The sequence below is a fragment of the Xenopus laevis genome, chromosome 9_10S (genome assembly GCF_017654675.1).
Source record: "Xenopus laevis strain J_2021 chromosome 9_10S, Xenopus_laevis_v10.1, whole genome shotgun sequence".
NCBI classification, from domain to species: domain Eukaryota; kingdom Metazoa; phylum Chordata; class Amphibia; order Anura; family Pipidae; genus Xenopus; species Xenopus laevis.
In genome coordinates, this window is record NC_054388.1 from 69,740,896 (window position 1) to 69,766,255 (window position 25,360).

Here is a 25,360-nt window from a genome sequence, read left to right on the forward strand (position 1 = left end):
CTGGGATACCAGGAAAACTCCCGATGGGCCCAGGTGTCAGTAGGCCCTCTTGCCTCTAACAATTTGGTCTATTTCATGGTCATTTCCCATTATTTATGGGAAAAAGAGGCTTAATAATGGAACAATAGAGTATAGTATGATAAAAGACTAGGAGAATAAAAAGGTTGAGTGAGGAGAGGAGGAATAATAGTTTGGAAAGTGGGCCCACGGTCTAAGGTTTTCTGGTGGCCCCTGGAATCCCAGTCCGACACTGACCACCCCTGCCAGTGCATCAATCATTTGCCATTGATGACACTCACCTTGCACTGCTTAATTCAAAATTATTTTTATTGTTTAAGTATCTAGCTAAATTACATTGCAGCTACAAAAAAATACCATAGAGCTTACAAAGATACACTTCTAGAATAAGGGCATTTTGTGTTTTCTGTATTTTCAGAGCTGCAAAAATGATATATTGAGTTTTACATCTAGTTTTCATCTACATATCTGTCTGGTTTGTGGGCTATTCTCTGTCAAACTAAATGAAATTAATGCAATAGTGTGTGAGCCTCCCTTTTGGAGGAAAAAAGCTAGTATCCAGCCTATCACTGACTTGAGTAGAAAATGCCTGTCACCAGAATGTATGCTATTAGCCAAAATATATTATATTTTATTATATTGTTCTACATTTTTGTAGATTTAAAAAAGAAAAAACATATATGTATATCTATCTATCCATCTATCTATCTATATTTATTTAGCTTTTTTTTTAAGATTTATTAAAATACAAAATACGTACCATAAGTGTCAACACAAGTGATGGGTCCTGCAAAATCTGATGGGTTACTAATGGAACCAACAGCATTTTTAGCGAAAACACGGAATTCATATTGGGAGCTTTGGGTTAAGCCAGATACAGTGAACTGTGTCTCAATAACATTAGTGAAACTGGCTTTTGTCCACCTGCCATTGGGAAGATCACGTTTTTCCACAATATATCCAGTAATTTTGCTACCTCCATCATATGCAGGTTTCTGCCAGGTCAAGCTAACTGAAGCCTTTGAAATATCGGTGACATGGACATTCCTTGGTGGTTCTGTTGGGAAAGAAGTATAAAGTTAGAGCTCCTTTAATCTTTCCATAAAAAACAAGAAAGTAAGTAAAAAGAATACTTTTTTTGATACATACCGCATGAATCAATGGCAAGAACAGGTTCAGAAGGATGACTTGCTTTTCCAATACCAGCAGCGTTTTCAGCAAATACTCTGAATTCATAGATTAATCCAGCACTGATGTTGGTAACCTTGAGATGACTTGTGCGTATAATTGTCTTGTTTGCTTTCTGCCATAATATGCTGTTTCTATCCTTCATTTCAAGATGGTATCCAATTACAGCACTGCCACCATTTGATACAGGTTCATGCCATCCTACAGTTATACTTTCTCGTGTAACCATGCTTACCCATGGAGTTGATGGTGGTCCAGGTATTGCTAAAAATGAGAATAAAATGCAAAATAAGAAAATCTAAAAAACATAGAAACAATAAAAACATCTTCAAGAAAGCCAAAAGAAAATCTTATATTCAACCTACTGTATGGAAGTTTGACAGTCACACATTGTGAATCTATGTGATCACTGATGCCAAAGCGATTTTCAGCTTTGATGCGGAACTGGTATTCTTCTCCTTTTGTGAGTTTCATTACTCTTGTTGTATTTCTAGCAACTGTTGATGAAACTTCTGACCAAGCTGCAGTGCTTGTTTCTCTCTTCAGGACAATGTAGTTGGTGACTTGGCTTCCACCATCATAGGAAGGAGCCTCCCACTGAAGTGTTACACTGTCTTCAGTGACATCACTGATAACAACAGGACCAAGAGGAGGACCGGGTCTGTCTAAAACTACAATATTTAGATTGGCTTTAGTTGTTCCACTGGAGTTGGAAGCAGTAAGCTCATATTTTCCAGCATCAGAAGCAACACTTTCTTTAAGATTAATTATAACACTTTCTGCTGTGGTTTCAGTGTTAAATCTCAGAGTGGATTTTACTAGAAGGCCATCCCTAGATAAGGTTAATTTAGGAAGAGGTTTTCCAGTAATAGGTATCTCCACTTTAAGGTTTGATCCTGATCTTACATAAACAGTGCTGTTTGGATAACCTCTCATGTCAATTTCAGGTGATTCTGAAAAACACAACATAGTATCTCAGGTTACAAACTGCAACATGATATCTAAAATTACAAACAGAGAAAAGAAACATTTGACAGGTTGTTAGTCAGCTTACCCAGTTTTTCTTTAACAGTGATAGGAAGCAGAAGTTCTTTGGGATCACTGAGACCAGCTTGATTTTCAGCAAGTACTCTGAAGAAGTAGTCAACATTTTCTTTCAGACCACGTATGACATGATGTGTTGACTTAACTACTGCACACTTTGTCCACTTTTGCTGTCCTTTTTCAAGGGCTTCAATGAGGTAACCCATAATTTTGCTTCCTCCATCGTGATCAGGTTTCATCCAAGAAAGGGAAACGCTGTCTTTGGTCACATTTGTCACTCCAAGTTTTTCTGGTGGACTAGGTCTCTCTGTAAAGTAAATGCATTGCTTAATTCAATAAAAATGTTGCATGAAAACATGAAAAAGGTCAACTGTTTGCACTATAATGATCATTTTCTCTCATGCAACAAAGATTTTTTTCTAAAAGGTATTTGGATATAATTAATTTAATTTTGGAATTACAGAAAAAAACAAAATTATTTGTTGTTTATTTAATGTTTCAGTATTATGAGAACAGAGATACATCATTATTTGATGTTTATTTTATGCTTCAATATTATGATAAGGATAATATATTTTATGACAAAAACTTACCTGTTATTTTCACACCATCCTTTGTCTCAGCAGGGACTCCAACACCAAATTCATTTTCTCCAGAAATTCTAAAGTAATAAACTCCACTCTCTTGAAGATTGGTGACCTTGTATGTAAGACGATGACAATTATTTGTCACAGAGACCCAAGCTTTCTTACTTGCTTCTCGTTTTTCAATGTAGTAATTCTTAACTGGTGCACCGCCATCATTTTCAGGAACATCCCAAGATATAACTGCAGATTCTTTTGTTACTTCTTTCACAACAATGTTAGAAGGAGGTCCAGGAGAGTCTAGCACCTTTACAACTAAAGTCAATGTAGCTGTGTTTAGAACATTCTGCAGGGTGAGTCTGTACTTTCCAGAATCATTTCTTGTTGCTTTTTCAATAGTGAGTGATGTTCGACTGTCTGTTGTATCAATAGTAGCTCTTGATCTAAGGTCAATGTCGGCCTTACTCCACATTACATTGGGAACAGGTTTTCCTCTGAAAGGCACTGTCATTGTAAATGATCCACCCGATTTGACTATTAATGTCTTTCTCATTTCACTGTCAATATCAAATACAGGTTCTTCTTCTCTTTCCTTTACTATATGAGGCTCAGTGTTTTCACTTGGGTCACTTGTGCCAACCTTATTGATTGATTTAACTCTAAATGAGTATTCAGCACCAGATGTTAGAGCAATAACTGTGTATTCTGTACCTTTAACATTGGTGACAGCTGTTGTCCATTCACTTCCATCAGATTTTTTGTATTCAACTGCATAACCAGTTACTGGAGATCCTCCATCAAACAAGGGTTTTGTCCATTCTAATGTCGTGGTTGTCTTTGTTGAATCTACAATTTTTGGTTTTGTTGGTGGTGATGGCAAGAATATTGGATCCTCTGCACGGATCAATGGTGAACACTCACTTGGGGAACTAATGCCTGCAGCATTTTTAGCATAGACACGATATTCATAGTCACATCCTTCTCTTAAGCCAGAGGACTTAACTCTTAGATCATAAACAGGTTTTTTGTTTACACGCAACCATCTCAGACTATTCTTCTCCCTTCTTTCAATAATATATCCAGATATTTCACTACCACCATCACTTTCTGGTCTTGCCCAGCAAAGAGTCATAGATTCTTTAGTCACACTTGTGATATCCAATGATTTTGGTGGATTTGGTACTGTAAATGGATCCATTGCCTTAACAGGTTCACTCTCTAATGGTTCACCAACTCCATATTTATTAACACCCATCACTCTGAAAACATATTCATTACCCTTTAGAAGTTTTGTTACTTTACAAGAAGTGGTATGTAGTTCTGACTCACAAATGGTCCAGGCAATACGACTTGTTTCTCTCTTTTCAATAATATAGTAGTCAATTTCAGCCCCACCATTTTCTTGAGGAAGTCCCCAGGACAGTGTGCACTTTTCAGCTGTTACACCAGTGATTTGTAGTGGACCAGCAGAAGGACCGGGCCTGTCAAGTACTTTGCAGTTAACAGCTAAAGACCTTGTTCCTGCAACATTTTGTAAGGTTAAGACATATTGACCCGAATCCCTTCTTATGCAGTCTTTTACAGTAAGAACAGTGCTGTTATCTGTTGAACTGATTTCAACTCTTGCTTTTTCTTCAATTTCTTTTCCATCCTTTGTCCATGAAACTACAGGATGAGGACGTCCTGCAATATCTGCATTAATTTTAAAGATCTCTCCAGCTTTGACAACTACAACATCTCTAAATTTTACATCCATCATTATTTGTGGGGCATCTACATCATCCTTTACTGTTATAGGTCCTGTTGTTTCAGATGGCTCACTAAATAATCCTGCAGCATTCTTTGCAATAACACGGAAGTCATATCTCGTATCTTCTGTAAGAGCAGTTACATCAAAGTAAGTCTCCTGAATATTGGTAAAATTGCATTTAAGCCAACGTCCATCAGGCAATTCTCGCCTTTCAATAATGTATCCTGTAATCTTTGCTCCACCATCATATTCTGGTTTAGTCCAGGACAATGATACAGATGTTCTTGTGATATTAGTAACTTCTGGTTGGCCTGGGGGATCACATGGATCCCTTGCAGCAATTGGCTCACATGATTTGCTGCACTTTCCAATTCCAGCATTATTTTCAGCATATACCCGATATTCATACATCAGTCCTTCTTCAAGACCAGTTACCTTTAGTTGTGTATCATTTATAAGAGTTTTGTTTACTTTTGTCCATAGAATGCTACTTCTTTCTTTCTTCTCCAAATGATATCCAAGAACTTGACTTCCACCATCATTCACTGGAATTTGCCAGTTTACAACCATGAAAGCTTTTGTGGCATGAACAACTTGGGGTGTTCCTGGGGGGCCTGGTGGTTTAAATGGATATTGAGCAACAATAGCTGGGCTTTCACTACAATGGCTTCTACCATAGCGGTTCTCTGCATACACACGGAATTGATATTCTGACCCAGTAGTTAATCGTGCAACTTTAATAGATGTTCTAGCCACTGTTGCAGAGACTAATTCCCACACTGTTGTAGTTGTGTCTCTCTTTTCTACCACATAATTACTGATATGACAGCCACCATCATATTCAGGTTGACTCCATGAGAATGAAATGCTGTCTGAACTGATATCCTCAACTTGTATAGGGCCTGGTGGTCCAGGTTTGTCAAGCACTATAACACCAATTGATACTGTTGTTGATCCTGCAGTATTTGAAGCAGTTAATTCATATGTTCCAACATCATCTTTTGAGGCTTCTTTTATCGAAAGTAAAGTGGACGTCTTTGAAACCTGGACATTTACTCGAGTTGTTTGTTTTAATGCTTGACCATCTTTCTTCCAAATTATGGCTGGAACTGGTCTTCCTCGAATGGGTACATCAATTTTAAGGTCATCTCCAACTTTTACACTAAAGGTATTGAATAGTAGCTCAATTTTTGGTTGGACTTCAATATCCTTGGCAACCACAGGTACACCTAATTGTCTTGCATCACTCTTTCCTTTCTCATTTACAGCAATTACTCTGAAAGTATATTCTTCTCCCAATGTAAGGCCTTTTATGATTGCTTCAAGGGTCTTCACTTGAGTACATATGCTCCATTTTTCACTTCCTTTAGTTTGCATCTCCACAGTGTAGCTTGTAATTTTGCTACCGCCATCACTCTCTGGTTTTTCCCATGATATACTAGCACTGTTGCGAGTTACATCAATCAGAGTAACCCTTCCAGGAGGAAGAGGTGCTTCGGACACCTTTATTGCATCAGGTGTACTTGCTGGCAAACCAACACCCTGTTCATTGGCAGCTAGAACACGGAAGTAGTAAATGCCTCCTTCTTGTAACTGTTCAATTTTATATGTATTTTTTGTGCAATTATTGGTTACTGTAGCATATGCCTTTCTTGTGGATTCACGTTTTTCAACAATGTAGTTAGTTATTTTGGATCCTCCATCAATCAGTGGTGGCTCCCAAGACAATGTTACCGAATCTTTCTTAATTTCTTTGATTTTCAGGTTTTCTGGGGCACTTGGAGAATCAAGCACTCTAACATTGATGAAAGCTGTTTTTGAACCACTGTTATTTTCCAATGTAAGATTATATTTTCCACTATCAAATCGGTTAACATTATCAATTACTAACATTGTATATGAGCTTGTAACTTCAATCTGGGATCTGTCACTCAGAGTGCCTTCTGCTTTTTCCCATTTTACTTCAGGTTCTGGTCTACCTCTGATTGTGACAAACAAGCGAAGTGTCCCACTAGCACGGACAGTAACAGTCTTTCTTAAGTCAGCATCAAGTTCAATTTCAGGAGGCTCCAACTTATCAGCAGCAATTACAGTTCCTGGAATAGCAGCAGGTTCTCCAACTCCTTCTGAGTTAATGGCACAAATACGGAAGCAATATTCTGTGTTTTCTTTCAGTTTTGTTACTGTAAATTGTTTACCCTGGAGTCCTGTTGGTGGGGTGCATGTTGTCCATTCATCAGAAGCTGATTCTTTAATTTCTATAACATAGCCTGAAACTAGGGCTCCACCATCATAAATTGGTTTACTCCAAGCAAGAGAAACAGATGATCTAGATGCATCAGTTACTTTTGGGTTGCTTGGAGGACCTGGTGGATAGACAGCATCACAAGCCCTGTAGAAAATAGATGGTTCACTAGGCTCTCCTACTCCAGCTGCATTTTCAGAAGAAACTCTGTATTCATAGAAATGTCCCTCTGTAAGGCCTGTTACTCTGAGACGTAAATCAGTTAATCGTTTTTTATTGCATTTTGTCCAACGAATACCATCTTTATCACGCTTTTCAAGAATATAGCCTTCTATTTCTGCCCCACCATTGTCTTGTGGACGACCCCAGGTAACAACCATAGAATCTTTTGTGATGTTTGTAACCTCAGGTGTTGAAGGTGCACTTGGAGGCTTGAAAGGATTGCGAGCCAAGACTGGTTCTGATTCTAAGGGCTCTCCAATTCCATATTTATTTACAGCCACTACACGGAAGATATATTCATTTCCTGTAAGTAATTTTGTGACTTTGAGACTAAGAGCCTGAACATTTGATTCAACTTGAGTCCATGAGAGTCTGCTTGTTTCTCTTTTCTCGATAATATAATGGGAGATATTTGCTCCACCATCATGTGCAGGTGGACCCCATGCCAAGTAACATTTATCTGCTGTTACACCTGTTACTTTCAATGGACCTTCTGGTGGGCCTGGTCGATCAAGAACTTTAACAGTTATAGGAGTAGACTTTGTTCCACCAACATTACTGAGGTTCAGAATGTACTGGCCACCATCAACTCTAACACAGTCTTTGATAATGAGTGTTGTCTTTTGAATGGTGGATTTTATTTCCATTCTTGCTGTTGCGGCTTCAAGCTCTTTTCCATCTTTGGACCAAGCAATTTCAGGTATTGGTTTACCATGGATATCAGCTTCAAGAACAAAAGTGTCTCCAGCATTTACAATAATCAAATCCTTGTACTTTGGATCTAGGGATGCTGTTGGGGCATCAATTTCATCTCTAGCAGTTATTGGCCCAGTGCTTTCTGAAGGTTCACTAAAGTTTCCAGCAGCATTTCTTGCAATAACTCTAAACTCATATCTTTGATCCTCTGTAAGCCCAGTTGCTCTGAATTCTGTTTCTAATACATTTGTGAAGCTGGCCTTCATCCAGCGGCCATCAGGTAATTCTTTCTTCTCTACAATGTAACCTATTACTTTACTGCCACCATCATACTCTGGTTTGGTCCACTGAAGATTCACATAGTTTCTTGTGATTTCAATGGCTTCTGGACGTCCAGGAGGATCGCAAGGATCACGGGCAACATAGCATTCTGATGCCTTACTTACTTTTCCAATGCCAACAATATTCTCAGCATATACTCTAAACTCATATACTAGACCCTCTTCAAGGCCATTTGTTTTCAGTTTGGTGTCTTGGATTAGAGTTTTATTCAATTTTGCCCAGAGTATACTGTTCTTTTCTTTGCGTTCTAAATGGTATCCCAGTACTTTGCTTCCTCCATCATTTACTGGCTCATGCCACTGGACAAGCATGTGATCCTTTGAAAGTGATGTAACAAATGGTGTTCCTGGAGGTCCTGGTTCTTTGTAGGGATATTGTACAACAACTGCAGCAGAATCTAGAGGTGTACTCTTTCCATACCTATTTTCAGCATGTATTCTGAATTGATATTCAGATCCTGTTATAAGTTTGGTTACTTTGATCGTTGTTCTTGCAACTGTAGCTGACACCATCTGCCATGCTGTGGTAGTTGTGTCACGTTTTTCAACTATGTAATTATTAATCTGACATCCACCTGTGTATTCTGGAGCATCCCATGAAAATACTACAAAATTAGCACTAATTTCATCAAAACGTACAGGACCATTTGGTGGTCCAGGTTTGTCTAGAATAATAATGCTAATGTTTTCAGTTGTTGTGCCAGCATTATTTGTTGCAGTAACTGTGTATTTGCCAAAGTCATCTTTGTTGCTTTCCTTGATATGTAAAATAGTGGATGATGGTGTGTCCTCAACATTTACTCTTGTTGTTTGTTTCAGTGGCTGACTATCTTTTGTCCAGGCAATGGTTGGCTTAGGTCTACCTATAACAGGGATGTCTATCTTGAGATCTTCACCAGCTTGTACATTATATGAGTTAAACATTATTTTAAAGCTTGGCTCAATTGTTAAGTCTTTAGCTATCAATGGAATACCAAGTATTCTTGGATCACTTTTTCCTTTTTCATTGTATGCAAGCACACGGAATGAATATTCTTGCCCTGGGCTTAATCCTGAAACAACAGCACTACACGTTTTAGTTTCAGTAACAGTGCTCCATTTATCCACACCTTTGGGTTGCATTTCAACTAAGTATCCTATGAGTCTGCTGCCTCCATCATGTTCTGGTTTCTCCCATATAAGTGATGCACTTCTTTGGGTAACATCTGTGAGAATGATTTTGCCTGGAGGTTGTGGAGCTTCAGATGCTTTTACTGCATCCACTGTTTCCACTGGCACACCAACACCAAATTCGTTTTCAGCCATAACTCTGAAATAATATATGGCTCCTTCAATAAGATTGTCCACTTTGTAATTTGTTTTATTGCATTTAGCTGTAACATTGGCATATGCTTTCCTAGTGGACTCTCGCTTATCAATAACGTAATTCTTTATCTTTGCACCACCATCAATTAGAGAAGGTTCCCATGTAAGTGTGATTGAATCTTTCTTTATTTCTTTCACAAGGAGGTTTATAGGTGGGCCTGGTGTGTCAAGAACCTTCAGGGTTACAAATGCAGATTTTGAGCCACTGCTGTTTTCAAGCTTAAGTACATACTTTCCAGCATCATTTCTGTCACAGTTATCAATTGAAAGTTGGGTGTAGTTTAGACATCTTTCTATTTGTGATTTTTCAGTGAGCTCTCCATCTTCTTTTGACCAGTTTATTTCTGGGGTAGGTCTTCCTTTAAACGGAATATGAATTCTTGCATTTCCACCTGCTCTCACCAGTATTCCTTTTCTTAGTTCAGAATCAAGGTCAATCTCTGGAGCTTCAAGTTTATCTTCTGGTTTTACAGTACCTGGAACTGCAGCAGCTTCACCTACTCCAGCCTTATTTATAGCACAGATACGGACTTGATATTGTTGATGTTCAATAAGTTTTGTGATCTCATATTTAGTAACCTGTAAACCAGTCTGAGGAGTACACATTGTCCAGTCTTCTTCATCTTCTTGACAGATTTCTACAATATAGCCTTGTATATCACTTCCACCATCATAAATAGGTTTGCCCCAAACAATTGCAACAGAGTTTTTAGTTGTATCCACAATGTGTGGATTTGTAGGTGGCCCGGGTTTAAAAATTGGATCACATGCTTTAAAGTAGGCTGAAGCCTGGCTTGGTTTACTAATTCCAGCAGCATTTTCAGATGATAATCTATATTCATATTCATGTTCTTCTGTTAATCCTGTAACTCTAAATCTTAAATCTGTTACCCTGCGTTTGTTGCATTTAGTCCACCTAATGCCAGCCCTATCTCGTTTTTCTACAATATAGCCAATGATTTCGCTGCCTCCATCATTATCTGGTCGACTCCAACAAACAGTCATAGAGTCCTTTGCAATGTTAGTTACTTCCAGAGCTTTTGGTGGACCTGGAGGCACAAATGGATTTTTCATCATTACCGGTGCAGACTCCAGTGGTTCACCAACACCATATTTGTTCACAGCCATTATTCGGAATATATATTCATTGCCTTCCAAAAGTTTTGTTACTTTTAGTGATGTAGGTACAACTTCAGTAGCAACAACAGTCCAGGCAAGGCGACTTGTTTCTCGCTTTTCAATTATGTAGTGAGAAATATCGTTGCCTCCATCATGTTGAGGTGGAGTCCATGCCAATGAGCATTTGTCAGATGTTACTCCAGTAACATGAACAGGACCCTCTGGAGGCCCTGGTCTATCTAGTACTTTAACATTAATAGGTACTGACTTTGTTCCTGCAACATTGGAAGCTTGCAAGATATACTGTCCTCCATCAATTCTAATTGCATCCTTTACAACAATAAGGGCTTTGAAATCAGAATTCTTAATCTCACATCTAGCTGAATCCTCAACTTCTTTATCACCTTTAAACCACTGTATCAAAGGTAGAGGTTTTCCATGTACATCAGCATTAAGTTTGAATGTTTCACCTGCATTAATGACAATGGTTTCTTTGTATTTTGGATCCATTGAAATTCTAGGTGGATCTACTTCATCCTTTGCAGTAATTGGTCCTGTACTATCAGAAGGCTTGCTGAAAGTTCCTGCAGCATTCCTTGCAATAACTCTGAAGTCATATCTCTGATCTTCAGTGAGCCCTGTTACTGTAAACTGTGTCTCAATTACATTTGTAAAACTTGCTTTCATCCATCGTCCCTCAGGTAAATCACGTTTTTCAACAATGTAGCCAGTTATCATGCTTCCACCATCATATTCAGGCTTTTTCCAGCTTAGTGTAATTCCACTTCTTGTTACAATTATTGGTTCAGGGCAACCTGGAGGATCACATGGGTCTCGGGCAAAGTAGCACTCAGAAACTTTGCTTGGTTTGCCAATGCCAACAATATTTTCAGCATAAACTCTAAACTCATACTCAATGCCTTCCTCAAGGTTAGTGGTCTTAAAATATGTGTCTGGAATAATAGTTTTATTAATCTTTGTCCACATAATACTGTTTCTTTCTTTCCGCTCAAGATGATATCCTAAGACTCTGCTTCCACCATCATTAATAGGCTCATGCCACTGAACAATCATACTATCCTTTGTTATAGTTGCAGAAAATGGTGTACCGGGTGGTCCAGGTTCCTTGTAAGGATACTGTGCTACTACTGCTTCAGAATCTAACCCAAAGCTTCTTCCATATCTGTTTTCTGTAAATATTTTGAATTGGTATTCCGTTCCAGTCTTCAGTTTTGACACCTTTAGTGTAGTTCTAGCAACTGTAGCTGAGACTGTTTCCCACAGTGTGGTAGTTGTGTCTCTCTTTTCAACTACATAATTTGAAATCTGGCAACCTCCTGTATATAAGGGAGAGTTCCAGGAAATTGTAATGCTTTCTGCACTAATATCATCAAACTTCACTGGGCCACTTGGTGGATCAGGCTTGTCTAATGTAATAATTTCAACAGAAGCTACCCTTTGACCAAGAATGTTGGAGACTGCAATTGCATACATGCCAGAGTCATCTTTAGTAGTTTCCTTAATATTCAATACAGTAAGATTTAACGTATCTGTAACATTAACTCGTGTTGTCTGCTTCAGAGGCTGACCATCTTTTGTCCAAGTAATTTCAGGCTTTGGTCTTCCAGAAATGGGAACTTCAACTTTCAAATCATGTCCAACTTGAACACTGTAACTACTGAATGCAGGACGGATGTCTGCCTCTATAACTATGTCTTTGGCAACTACTGGAACTGCAAGAGATCTTGGATCACTCTTACCCTTCTCATTAACTGCCACAACCCTAAAGAGATATTCTCCTCCTTGTGCTAAGTTTGTTATTACTGCTTCAAGAGCTTTAACACGAACACAGTCTGACCATTTATCAGTTCCTTTAGCTTGCATTTCGACAATGTATTGAATTATCTTGCTGCCTCCATCATGTTCAGGTTTTTCCCATGAAAGTGATACACTATTTCTTGTTACATCAACAACTGTTATTTTGCCTGGAGGCTGTGGAACTTCAGATACCTTAATAGGATCTGCAGTTTCTGCCGGAACACCAATGCCATATTCATTTTCTGCGATTACCCTGAAATAGTAGCTGCAACCTTCCTGAAGCTGGTCTATTTTCCAGGATGTTTTGTGGCAGTTTGTTGCAACAGCTGCATAAGCTTTTCTGGTTGTTTCACGTTTTTCAATTATGTAATTCTTTATCTTAGCACCACCATCCAATACAGGTGGCTCCCATGTAAGGGATACCGATTCCTTGGTGACTTCTTTTATTTTGAGATTTACAGGTTCGCTTGGTGTATCCAGAACCCGAACACTTATAAATGCAGATTTTGTGCCACTGCTGTTTTCTAGTGTTAGTGTGTATCTTCCAGAATCTAATCTATTAACATTGTCTATTACGAGTGTAGTGAAACTACTAGTGACATCGATCTGAGCTATGTCTCTGATATCACCTTCAACTTTTCCCCATTTAACCTCAGGAGCTGGACGCCCTCTGATTGGAATGAATAGTCTTAATGAGCCACCAGCTCTTACATTTACAATCTTTCTGAGTTCTGGATCTAGATCTAAATCAGGCACTTCCAGCTTTTCTTCTACAATAATTGATGTAGGGAGATCTGCATGCTCTCCAACTCCAGCTTTGTTAACTGCACATATACGGAATTCATATTCATGTTTTTCCAACAGTTTCTCAACTTCAAATCTGGTTTCTTTTATGCCACTTGGGGGGGTACAAATGGACCACTCTTCACTGCTGAGGTCACACTTTTCAACAATATAACCCTGGATCTCACATCCACCATCATAGATTGGTTTACCCCATGAAAGTATTACTGAAGATCTTGTAACATCAACTGCTCTTGGGTTATTTGGAGGACCTGGTTTATAAATAGGATCACATGCCTTATAATAAATGGAAGATGGACTTGGTTCACTTAAACCTGCAGCATTTTCAGCAGATACTCTGAATTCATAAAGATGAGATTCAACAAGACCTGTTACTCTGAAGCGTAGTTCACTAATTATACGCTTATTGCATCTGATCCAACGTATGCCTTCTTTGTCACGCTTTTCAAGAACATAGCCTGTTATTTCACTGCCGCCATCAAATGGAGGTCTTTCCCAAACAACAATCATGGAGTCTTTTGTAACAGCTGTGACCTCAGGAGTTTTTGGAGCTTGTGGAACAACATATGGATTCCTTGCATGGATTGGTTCAGATTCAAGTGGTTCGCCAATTCCATACTTATTTACAGACATAACACGGAAGATGTATTCATTGCCTTCCAAAAGTTTTGTTACTTTGCAGCTCAGAGTTTGCACATTGCTATCAACCACTGTCCAAACTAAGCGGCTAGTTTCTCGTCTCTCTACGATATAATGGGAAATATCACTTCCACCATCTTGCTGGGGAGGTCTCCATGTTAAAGTGCATTTCTCAGCACTAACACCAGCAACAGTAATTGGTCCTTCAGGAGGTCCAGGCCTGTCAAGTACCTTAATATTCACTGACACTGATTTTTCTCCAGCAACATTTTTCAGCAGAAGATTATAGTGACCACTATCTATTCGAATAGCTTCTTTTACAGACAGAGATGTAGTGAAATCAGTACTTTTTATTTCCAGACGAGCTGTATTGACAAGTTCTTCTCCAGCTTTAATCCATTGAATTGAAGGTATTGGTTTGCCATAAACATCTGCATCAATCTTTAGTGTCTCACCAGCATTTATTGTTATAGTTTCTTTATATTTTGGATCCATGCTTACACGAGGTGGTTCCACTTCATCTCTTGCAGTTATTGGCCCTGTGCTGTCAGAAGGTTCACTGAAAATTCCTGCAGCATTTCTTGCAATAACATGGAATTCATATCTTTGATCTTCAACAAGTCCAGTAACAGCAAATTGGGTTTCGATAACATTTGTAAAGCTTGCTTTCATCCAACGGCCATCCGGCAGTTCTTTCTTTTCAACTATGTAACCTGTGATCTTGCTGCCACCATCATATTCAGGCTTTGTCCATTGAAGGGCCACTGAATTTCTTGTGACAATTATAGGCTCTGGACGACCAGGAGCATCACAGGGATCTCTTGCCACATAGCACCCAGATACTTTACTAGGTTTGCCAATTCCTACTATGTTCTCTGCATAAACTCTGAATTCATATTCAATACCTTCTTCAATGTTGGTTGTTTTAATTCTGGTGTCAGGGAGGATTGTTTTATTAAGCTTCACCCAAAGGATACTGTTTCTTTCTTTGCTTTCAACATGATACCCTAGAATCTTGTTACCACCATCATTAACAGGCTCATTCCATTGTACAACCATACTATCTCTAGTTACTGCTGTCACAAATGGTGTTCCAGGTGGTCCAGGCAGCTTGTATGGATATTGAGCTACAACTGATTCTGATATCAAATAGCCACTCTTTCCATAACGGTTTTCAGCAGCAATTCGGAGCTGATATTCACAACCCGTTTTTAGTCTTGTAGCCTTAATAGTTGTTCTAGCTACGGTTGCTGATACAATTTGCCAATTTGTTGTAGATGTGTCACGTTTCTCCACAATGTAGTTATTGATTGAACTTCCACCATCGTATTTTGGAGGTTGCCATGAAACGGTAATGCTATCTGCTGTTACTTCATCAACCTTTACTGGTCCTGTTGGTGCCTCTGGTTTATCAAGAACCACAATGCTAAGCTGTTCAGTGGCTTCACCTGTGGAGTTAGCAAGTGTTACTGTGTATTGTCCAACATCTTCCTTGGAAGCTTCTTTGATTGTCAGTAGAGAATTACTTTCTGTATTCTCTGCATTTACTCGAGTGGTCTGTTTTAGTGGTAAATTATCTTTATGCCATGTTACTGTAGGCTTGGGGCATGCAATAAATGGCACATCAACCTTAAGATCTTCTCCAGCTAAAACACTGAAGGTGTTGAAAAGAAGCTTGAATGCTGGTGCAATCACAAGGTCTTTTGCAACTACTGGGACTCCCAGCTGCCGAGGATCACTTACTCCTTTTTCATTTTGAGCTGAAACACGGAACATATATTCTTCTCCTTGTATTAGGTCAGTTATTTTGGCTTCAGTTGTTTTTACTGTTGAGCATGCAGCCCATTTTTCACTACCTTTGCTCTGCATTTCCACAATATAAGCCAATATTCTGCTTCCTCCATCATGTTCTGGTTTTTCCCATGACAGGGAAACATTGTTTCTGGTTACATCAACCAAAGTAATCTTGCCTGGGGGAAGAGGCCTTTCTGATACTTTCACAGATTCAGATGTTTCTACAGGTAAACCAATGCCATATTCGTTTTCTGCAAGGACTCTAAAATAATAATTGCAACCTTCCTGCAACTGGTCTACTTTCCAGCTGGTCTTATGGCAATTGGCAGCAACTGTTGAATATGCTTTTCTTGTTGATTCACGCTTTTCAACAATGTAATTTTTTATTTTAGATCCACCATCTATGAGAGGGGGTTCCCATGTTAATGTTACAGATTCCTTTGTGATTTCTTTTATTTTAAGATCTTGAGGTGCACCAGGTGTATCAAGAACTCTGACATTCACAAAGGCTGACTTGCTTCCCGAACTGTTTTCTATTATAAGCAAATATTTGCCACTGTCAAATCTGTTTACATTTTCAACAATTAGTGAAGTGTATGAGCTTGTTGATTCAATGCTTGCCCTCTCAATTGGTTCACCATTTTCTCTAGTCCATTTTATTTCTGGGGCAGGTCTTCCCTTAATTGGTACAAATATCCGCAATGTGCAGCATGCTCTTATGCAAATAACTTTACGTAGTTCTGCATCTAACTCAATCTCTGGTGGTAACATCCTTTCTTCAGCTTTTGGTAATCCTGGGACAAGAGCAGGCTCTCCAACACCTTCAGTGTTCAAAGCATATATATTAATTTTATACTCTTGGTTTTCTTTCAACCCAGTTATTGTGAAGGAGGTTGCTTTGAGTCCAGCTGGTGGTGTTACAACTTTCCATTCATCCTCTTCAGGTAGGCATATTTCAATCATGTATCCAGTTATTTCTGAACCTCCATCATACACTGGTTTATTCCAGGCTATCGTAATTGAAGATCTGCTTGTATCCAAAACTCTTGGATTTCCTGGAGGTCCAGGCTTGAAAACGGTATCGCATGCTTTGTAAAATGGACTGCATTGGCTTGGTTTACTAAGCCCAGCAGCATTTTCAGCCATGATTCTGTATTCAAATTCATGTCCTTCTGTTAGTCCTGCAACTTTGTAACGCAAATCAGTAAGGATTCGCTTATTGCACTTAATCCAGCGCAAGCCAGCTTTGTCCCGTCTTTCTACAACATAATTAGTAATTGGGCTTCCACCATCAGATTCAGGATGTCCCCAGCAAACTATCATATAATCTTTTGTAATAGCTGTCACCTCAGGAGTTTTTGGTGAATCTGGAGGTACATAGGGATTTACTGCAAGGACAGGCTCTGATTCTAAAACTTCTCCTACTCCATATTTGTTAACAGCCATAACACGGAGGATGTATTCATTTCCCTTTAGTAGTTTGGTTACCTTAAGTTTTGTAACCTGGACGTCTGTTGCCACATTGGTCCAGGCCAGTCTGCTGGTTTCACGTTTTTCAACGATGTAGTGATCAATCTTTGCACCTCCATCATCCATTGGAGGTAGCCATGACAATACACACTTTTCAGAAGTGACATCAGAAACAGACAAAGGACCTTCGCAAGGGCCTGGCCTGTCAAGAACTTTGATATTAAATATATGTTTTGCAAATCCACCAGGGTTAGATGCTGTGAGTGTATATGCTCCACTGTCTTTTCTGGCTGAATCCTTATTTATTAGTGATGCTGAAAAATCAGCTATTTTAATTTCCAATTTGGCTGTATCTTCTAGGTCTTTTCCTTGTTTTGTCCAAGTCAATGTTGGAGGTGGACGACCAGCCACATCAGCATCAAGTCTGAACATTTCACCAGCTTTCAGAATGATAATGTCTTTGAATTTTGCATCTACCATTATTCTTGGTTCTTCTATATCATCTCTGCAAGTGATAGCATCAGATGGTTCAGATGGCTGACTAACAGCTCCTGCTGCATTTCTTGCAATTATTCTAAACTCATATTCTTCATTTTCATTTAATCCACTTACGGTAAATTCAGTTTCCAAGATGTTACTGAAGTTAGCTTTAAGCCAACGACCATTAGGAAGGTCTCTTCTCTCAACGGTATAGCCAGTTATTTTAAAACCTCCATTGTATTCAGGTTTTGTCCACTGTAGTGTTACTGCATGCCTAGTTACATTGAGAGCAATTGGTTTTCCTGGTGCGTCTATTGGGTCCAGTGCAAAAGTTGGTTCAGAGGATTTGCTTGGCTTGCTCTTACCAGCCATATTTTCAGCGACAATACGGAATTCATATGCAATGCCATCAGTAAGTCCTGAAGATTTATATATATTTCCTACTATCAAATTCTTGCTTATAGTTTGCCAAAGTATACTGTTTCGCTCTTTTCTTTCAATATGGTATCCTAGAATTTGGCTTCCACCATCTGTTACTGGCTCATGCCAGCTAATAGTCATTGAGTCCTTGGTGACTGCAATAACTTGAGGTGTACCTGGCGGCCCTGGAACTTTAAATGGATAAGCAGCAACTACAGACTCTGAATTAAAGGCAGGACCAGTTCCATATCTGTTCTGTGCTTTAACACGGAATTGGTATTCCATACCAGTAGTCAGACGTACAGCTTTGAATGTTGTGCGTATAACAGTTGAAGCTAATTCACTCCAAGTTGTGCTGTTCGTTTCACGCATTTCAACTATGTAGCTACTTATTGGAACTCCACCATCATTCTCTGGGGCGTCCCAAGAAAATGTAATAAAGTCAGATGAGATTTCATCAAACTTAATGGGGCCTTTTGGAATTCCAGGAATATCATGGACTTGAACAGAAACTATGTCAGTGATTTCTCCAACAGCATTCTTAGCTATTAGAGTGTACTTTCCAGAATCATTCCTAGTGCATTCATTGATATTTAGAATTGTTACAGTTGCTGTGCGCTCCACATTAACTCTCTGTGTTTCCTTAAGAAGCTGATCATCCTTCTTCCATGTTACAGTTGGTTTTGGTCTTCCCAATACAGGGATTTCAACTTTAATATTATCACCAGCCTTTGCAATAACTGACTTTTGATAAATGCCACGTAAATCAAATTCTGGAAGCATTAACTGCTCTTTAACAACAATCGGCCTGCTTTCCCTAGGATCACTTCTTCCTGCACTGTTTACAGCCATTACTTGGAATATGTATTCTTCATTTTCATTAAGGTTCTTAACTACATAGTCCAGTGCCTTCACTGTTGTTACATGTGACCACTGATCAGAACCTTTCTTTTGTGCTTCAATTACATAGCCAGTGATCTTGCTCCCTCCATCATGCTCTGGTTTTGGCCAAGCAAGGCTTACACTATTCTTTGTAATGTCCATAACATTAAGGCTTTCAGGAGGAGATGGGGCTTCAGAGGCTCTTATTGGCTCAGCAGATTCAGTTGGTTCACCAATTCCAAACTCATTTTCTGCCAGAACTCTAAAGTAATATTCACAGCCTTCTGCTAAATTGGGGATTCTCAGAGAACACTTTTGACAGTTGGTTGTAATTGTTGAATAAGCCTTTCGAGTAGATTCACGTTTCTCGACAATATAGTTAGTAATTCTGGAGCCACCATCTATAAGAGGCATATCCCATTGCAATGTAATGCTGTCTTTTGTTACATCCCTGGCTTTAAGGTTTAGTGGAGGTCCTGGTGAATCCAGAACTTTAACATTTACAAATCCATATTTCTTTCCAGCTGCATTTTCAAGAGTCATTGTGTATTTTCCAGCATCATACCTGTTGCATTCAGTAATGATTAACAATGAATATGATTCTGTGTTCTCAATATTAGCACGTATTTTCAAGGGTATATCCCCCTTCATCCAATTCACTTCTGGTGTTGGTCGTCCTTTAATTGGTACAAATATACGAATGCTTAATCCAGCTCTAACTACAAGAGTTCTTCTTAACTCAGCATCCAATTCAAAGTCAGGAACTTCTTCTCTGTCTTTAATTTCTACACTATCAATCTGTGCTGGTTCTCCAGTGCCTGCAGCATTAATAGCGCGAATCCTGAATTTATATTTTCCTCCAGGTTGAAGATTGGCAACAACAAACTCAGTGATGCGAAGTGCTGAGCCAGTTGTATCTTCAACCCATTCTTCTTCTCCTTCCTTTTGATGTTCAACAATGTAACCAAGGATTTCAAGACCACCATCATAATGAGGCTTGCCCCAGTTTAATGTTGCTGTGGATTTTGTTGTGTCTGTAACTCTTGTATTAGAAGGTGGGCCAGGTGGATCTGCAACAATAGGAAAATACATTTGAAAACTGTGATACACCTACACCTAACTGAATATTTACCATATTGTTTTATAGACACAGACTTACATGCTACATCCTTTGTTAAAACTGGTAAAGAGCTTTCACTGGGAGGTCCAACTCCTGCTTTATTTTCTGCACTCACTCGGAATTCATACTCATTTCCATCTGTTAGTCCAGTGACTTTCAGTCTAAGGTCAGAAACAGGCTTCTTTGATGCTCTAACCCATCGTAGTCCTTTCTTTTCTTTTCTTTCAACATAGTAACCGGTGATTTCACTGCCACCATCATCAGCTGGACGTTTCCAAGCAATGGTTACTGTTGTGCTTGTTACATTTGTTGATTCTGGTTTTCCAGGAGGACCTGGGGGGCCTGTTAAAAAACATTGATAAGTTAGAGTGCACATGTTTTGATATACCATAAACTGAATTAGACCAGATATAAAGGGAGTGATGCCTACCATAGCTATCCACCATCTTCACTGGATCAGATTGTATAGGTTCACCCACACCAAAATGGTTTACAGCAGAGACACGGAAGATGTATTCATTTCCTTGGATCAGCTTGCTCACAACATGCCTGCAAGACTGTATATTTTCAGCTACCAAGGTCCAGAGCAAACGGCTGGTTTCTCTCTTTTCCAAAGTGTATGATGTAATGGGTGACCCACCATCTTCAGCTGGAGGTGTCCAGTTAAGTGTAGCTTTTTCTGAAGATACATTGCTCACTTCAATAGGCCCAGGGGGTCCAGGCACATCTAAAACTTTTACATGCACATGTTCCTCTTTGGTGCCAAAAGAATTGCTGGCAGTAATTGTGTATTCCCCAGAATCTTTACGGGTTGCATATTTAACAGAAAGAGTGGAAGATGTTGGACCTGTTTCAATCTGTACAATATCAGATGGTTTAAAGCCCTTTCCTGCTTTGGACCAAACAGATGTTGGAGGTGGCTTTCCAAGGATGCTTGTAGCACTCATGACAATGGTATCGCCTGCCTTTACAGTTAAGCCTTCTTTTACAGCTTGATCAAGAGTAATAGTGGGTGCCTCTGAAATAACAAACAAGTTCAAAACGTAAGGCACAGATCATTGATATCACATGAATTATTCAATACAATGAAAGAAAAAGTTTTGATACATACCATACTCATCTTTGCATACAACTGTTCCCGTTGTCTCTGATGGAGGACTTATTGCTCCTGCAGTATTTTTAGCCTTTATTCTGAATTCATATTTTCCACCTTCAATCAAATCATTTACAGTAAAGGCACACTCCTGGACATTAATGTGGTTAGCCCTCATCCAGGTCTTTGCAGGCAAATCACATTTCTCAACAATATATCCAACAAGTTTATGACCACCATCATATTTTGGTTCTGTCCAAATAAGAGTTGCTGAGCTCCTAGTCACACTAATAACCTCAGGTTTTCCAGGAGGATCTGAAAATAGGAATACAGTTAATATTAACTATTTTGTAACAATGTAGCATTAATTGAAATGATTCAGTAACTTTACTTACCAATTGGATCAAGGGCCACAGCTGGCTCTGTTGGTAGACTTGGTTTACCAGTCCCTGCAAGGTTGATGGCCATGACTCTGAATTCATATTCAAGTCCTTCAGTTAATCCTGGAACTCTGCAATCCTTCATTCTCAATGGTGTTGCACTCAATCTCTTCCAAAGCAGACTGTTTCTTTCTTTGTACTCAACATGGTAACCTAATAAACAAAGGCAGAATATCTAAAAGTACTGTACAACACCGTGTAGATGCCCATTAAAACATGTTACGTGTAAATTGTATCTCAAAATATGTACAGTATATTAATTAAAGCTACTATCCCTTAAAAATAACTTTCAGTATTATAGCATTCTAAAACAATCTGCAGTTGGTCTAGTTGGCTGGTAGCTATATGGAATTTTAAATGGTGTCTGGTTGCAAGGGGTTAGTTACCATAGCAATAAGGCAGCAGGTATAATGATAATAATAATACTAATTTGTAAATACTATATTTGGGACTCCAAATGCATGATAAAAATGCATCAACGTACTTGCAGTTTGTCACCATATAATTGCTACTGCTAAAATCCTTTACATGGCAATGTACCAAAGAGAGGTAACTTAATTTTATAGAAAATATATATTAATTTGTATACCTGTTATTGGTGAGCCACCAGTCTTTCTTGGATCCACCCAAGTTAAAGTTGCAGAATCATGCTTCATGGCCATTATCTTTGGAGGTGGAGGGGCATCAGGTACATCTAATGGGCACATTCACACATATAAGTAATTGAATATTACCAATATGCCTGTTAATTAAATTATTATATAAGGCTAAAGTGTACTTACCAAATGGATGCCTTGCAAAGACTGACGCTGATTTAAGTCCTTCTCCAACTCCATACTTATTTTCAGCACTCACTTTAAAGATATACTCAGTACCTTCATGGAGTCTTGTAACTCTGAATGAGATCTTTTGAACAGCTGAAGCACATGTCACCCATTTATTGGTCACAGAGTCCCTCTTTTCCAGGATGTAATTTGTAATTTCAGAGCCACCATCATCTTTGGGTGGTGCCCAGATAAGTGTTATGGCATCTGCTGTTACATCATCAAACTTCACAGGACCAGTTGGAATACCAGGCTTTCCTACAACTTTGACAAATACTACAGATTCCTTAACCCCAGCAGAATTTTTTAGTGTTATTGTGTATTTTGCAGCATCGGCTTTCTGGCAGTCATGCACTGTCAAGACCGTATTTACTGCAGAAGATTCGGCAGATACTCTTCCACTTTCAGTGATTATTTTATCTTCACCTTTCTTCCAAGTAACTGATGGGGCAGGTTTGCCACTGATTGGGATTGTGAGCCTGAAACTGCTGCCTTCTTTTGCAAGGTAACATAAATCTGGTAACTCTCTCAAATCCATGTTTGGTGGGACTATAAAATAACACAAAATATTTTATATCAGCATGTGTTTACAGATCAGTAATGGCTTCTAACTGAACAAGTCAATACTTACCAACATCATCCTTTGCTACCACTGTTATTTCACTTAGTGAACTATAGCCTGAATCATTCTGAGAAGACACTCTAAAGGTATATGCCTGTCCTTCAGTAAGGTCTTTCATGGAGTATTGTAGATTTTTTGATCTCATTACTTCTCTCCACTTGTCACCAGTGGTCAGATGTTCAACAAGATATCCAATAATACGGCTACCACCATCGCTGACTGGTTTTTTCCATGCAAATGTGCAAGCTGACTTAGACACAGCGAGTGCTTTAAGATCCAGAACAGGTCCAGGTTTTTCTAAAAGGGTCACCAAAACCACTGATGAGCTCATATTTTGGTAAAATTTAACAGTACAAGTCGTTAGTCATTACTAATAGGACGCTTACCATTTATATAATAAATAGAGGAAGATAAAATTACAAGTCAAACTATACTTCACTCTGGAGAGGAAAAAAGTGGTAGTATCAATTAATTGAACCTTTATTTAATGATCTGATACTTTGAGTCTGTCCAGATTGAAGTAAATATTGACTTGCAAGTCACATGGTGCCTATATCTCTGTATGAGAGGCAGCATACTTGAATTGTCAAGTTGTCCTTTTGCAATTCCATTTTCATCAAACTATTAAAAAAAAGAATTTCTTACCAGAAGCTTTGACAGCATCTTGTGTCTCACAGGGTTCGCCAATGCCATATTCATTTTCTGCTAATACTCTGAAGAAGTAAGATTTGCTTTCCTCAAGATTTGGTATTCTGAATGATGTTTTGGCACAGTCTGTGGAAACAGCTGACCAGGCTTTCCTTTCTGCATCTCGTTTTTCAACAATGTAGTTTTTAATTGGACTGCCACCATCAATAAGTGGAGGATCCCATGAAATCATTGCTGAATCTTTATTGGATTCTTTAACAATGAGATTAACTGGTGGTCCGGGGGTATCTGTAGTTGAAATAAATACGTTTACTAAAACAAAAAGATCTCTTAAGATCGATATGTGTCCTACTGAAGAACTCATGTTTGAGCAACTTTACACTATCTGTGACATGTCTTCTTGTTGGAGTTTGAACCTCAATATACTATATTACATACTTGTATACAGGAAAAACGGCTTCTTTTCTAGTTATTTGTTACATGTCAGGGAATCATAAATTGCTGCAATACATAGTGTAAGTCTGGTTCTTGAAACATATTTTGACAAATAAATAATGATGCAAGGCAGAGGGTCAGAGAAAGGCAGGCGATTATAAACCAGTCAGCTATGATAATGAATGACTTACCAAGAACTTTAACAACAATAGTATAAGTTTTGATACCACTGCTGTTCTCCAGCGTTAAGATATATTTGCCAGCATCATATTTGTTTACATTTTCACAACGTAAGAAGGTATCATGTTCAGTGGTTTTAATATCAAGTCCAATCCTGTCTCTCAGATTTGCATTCATTTTAGCCCAGGTGATTTTAGGTGGTGGACGTCCTCTCACTGGTACATAGATCCTCATTGTTACACCAGCACGAAGCACAAGAGCTTTTCTCAGATCTGCATCTAGCTCTCCCTCTGGAACAACTGTTGTAAAAATGAAATGGGACATGCAAACATTACATCAAGAAACTATTAAAACTGTAAGTATAATACTATATAGTATAGTAAATTAATGAGATACTAGCTATAAATAACGTACTTAAGATATCTTTAGCTGTATGTTTGTCAGGAACTTCACTGGGGTCACTGTATCCAATTGTATTAACTGCTGAAACACGGAACTGGTATTCAGTGTTTTCCATCAGACCAGTAACAGTGTAGTTTGTGCTTTGAATATTTTTAGGTAAATTGCACCGGATCCAGTTATCAACATCAGCTCTTTTCACTTCAACCAAATATCCCAAAATGGGGCTTCCTCCATCATATGCTGGTTTGCTCCATGACAGGCTTATACTGCTTCGGGTTGTGTCAATTGCCTTGGGGAATGCAGGTGGTCCAGGTGGATCTGTGAAAACAATGAGGAATTATTCAATACAAATATGTATTATAATAAAGTGCATTGTAGGAGACATAAGGTATACTTTACTTACACTGAGGTTCAAGAGCAACAGCTGCTTTTGATGATTCACTTGGTTTGCCAGGACCAGCTTTGTTCAGAGCAATCACTCTGTATTCATATTCAGTGCCCTCTTGTAGTCCAGTTGATTTTACAGTTCTTTCCATTACAGGTTTCCTGTTTACCTTGGACCAGGCAAAAGACTTTGTGTCACGCTTCTCAAGCATGTATCCAGTAATGGAAGATCCACCATCATCAGCAGGTGTTTTCCAGCTTACAGTCATGTGGTCCTTAGTAATATTACTAACTACTGGCGGGTCACATTTGCCGGGTACATCTGAAAAATAT

General features: G+C 38.8%; 1 protein-coding gene across 13 annotated transcripts in view; it reads right to left on the reverse strand.

Annotated features, from left to right (window-relative positions):
- Window positions 1-25,360, reverse strand: part of LOC108702272 (titin) — a 197,731-nt gene that overhangs the window by 26,959 nt on the left and 145,412 nt on the right. For all 13 annotated transcript variants that reach the window (XM_041578271.1, XM_041578274.1, XM_041578272.1 and 10 more), the window contains 16 exons: window positions 25,047-25,349; window positions 24,656-24,961; window positions 24,253-24,540; window positions 23,624-23,914; window positions 22,988-23,275; window positions 22,315-22,905; window positions 22,122-22,226; window positions 21,488-21,685; window positions 21,111-21,407; window positions 20,430-21,017; window positions 20,039-20,341; window positions 2,844-19,949; window positions 2,261-2,557; window positions 1,572-2,159; window positions 1,168-1,470; window positions 779-1,075 (listed from right to left, as the gene is read on the reverse strand). In XM_041578271.1, the coding sequence (XP_041434205.1) occupies window positions 779-1,075; window positions 1,168-1,470; window positions 1,572-2,159; window positions 2,261-2,557; window positions 2,844-19,949; window positions 20,039-20,341; window positions 20,430-21,017; window positions 21,111-21,407; window positions 21,488-21,685; window positions 22,122-22,226; window positions 22,315-22,905; window positions 22,988-23,275; window positions 23,624-23,914; window positions 24,253-24,540; window positions 24,656-24,961; window positions 25,047-25,349 (22,149 nt within the window). The remainder of the gene's footprint in view (window positions 1-778; window positions 1,076-1,167; window positions 1,471-1,571; window positions 2,160-2,260; window positions 2,558-2,843; window positions 19,950-20,038; window positions 20,342-20,429; window positions 21,018-21,110; window positions 21,408-21,487; window positions 21,686-22,121; window positions 22,227-22,314; window positions 22,906-22,987; window positions 23,276-23,623; window positions 23,915-24,252; window positions 24,541-24,655; window positions 24,962-25,046; window positions 25,350-25,360) is intronic.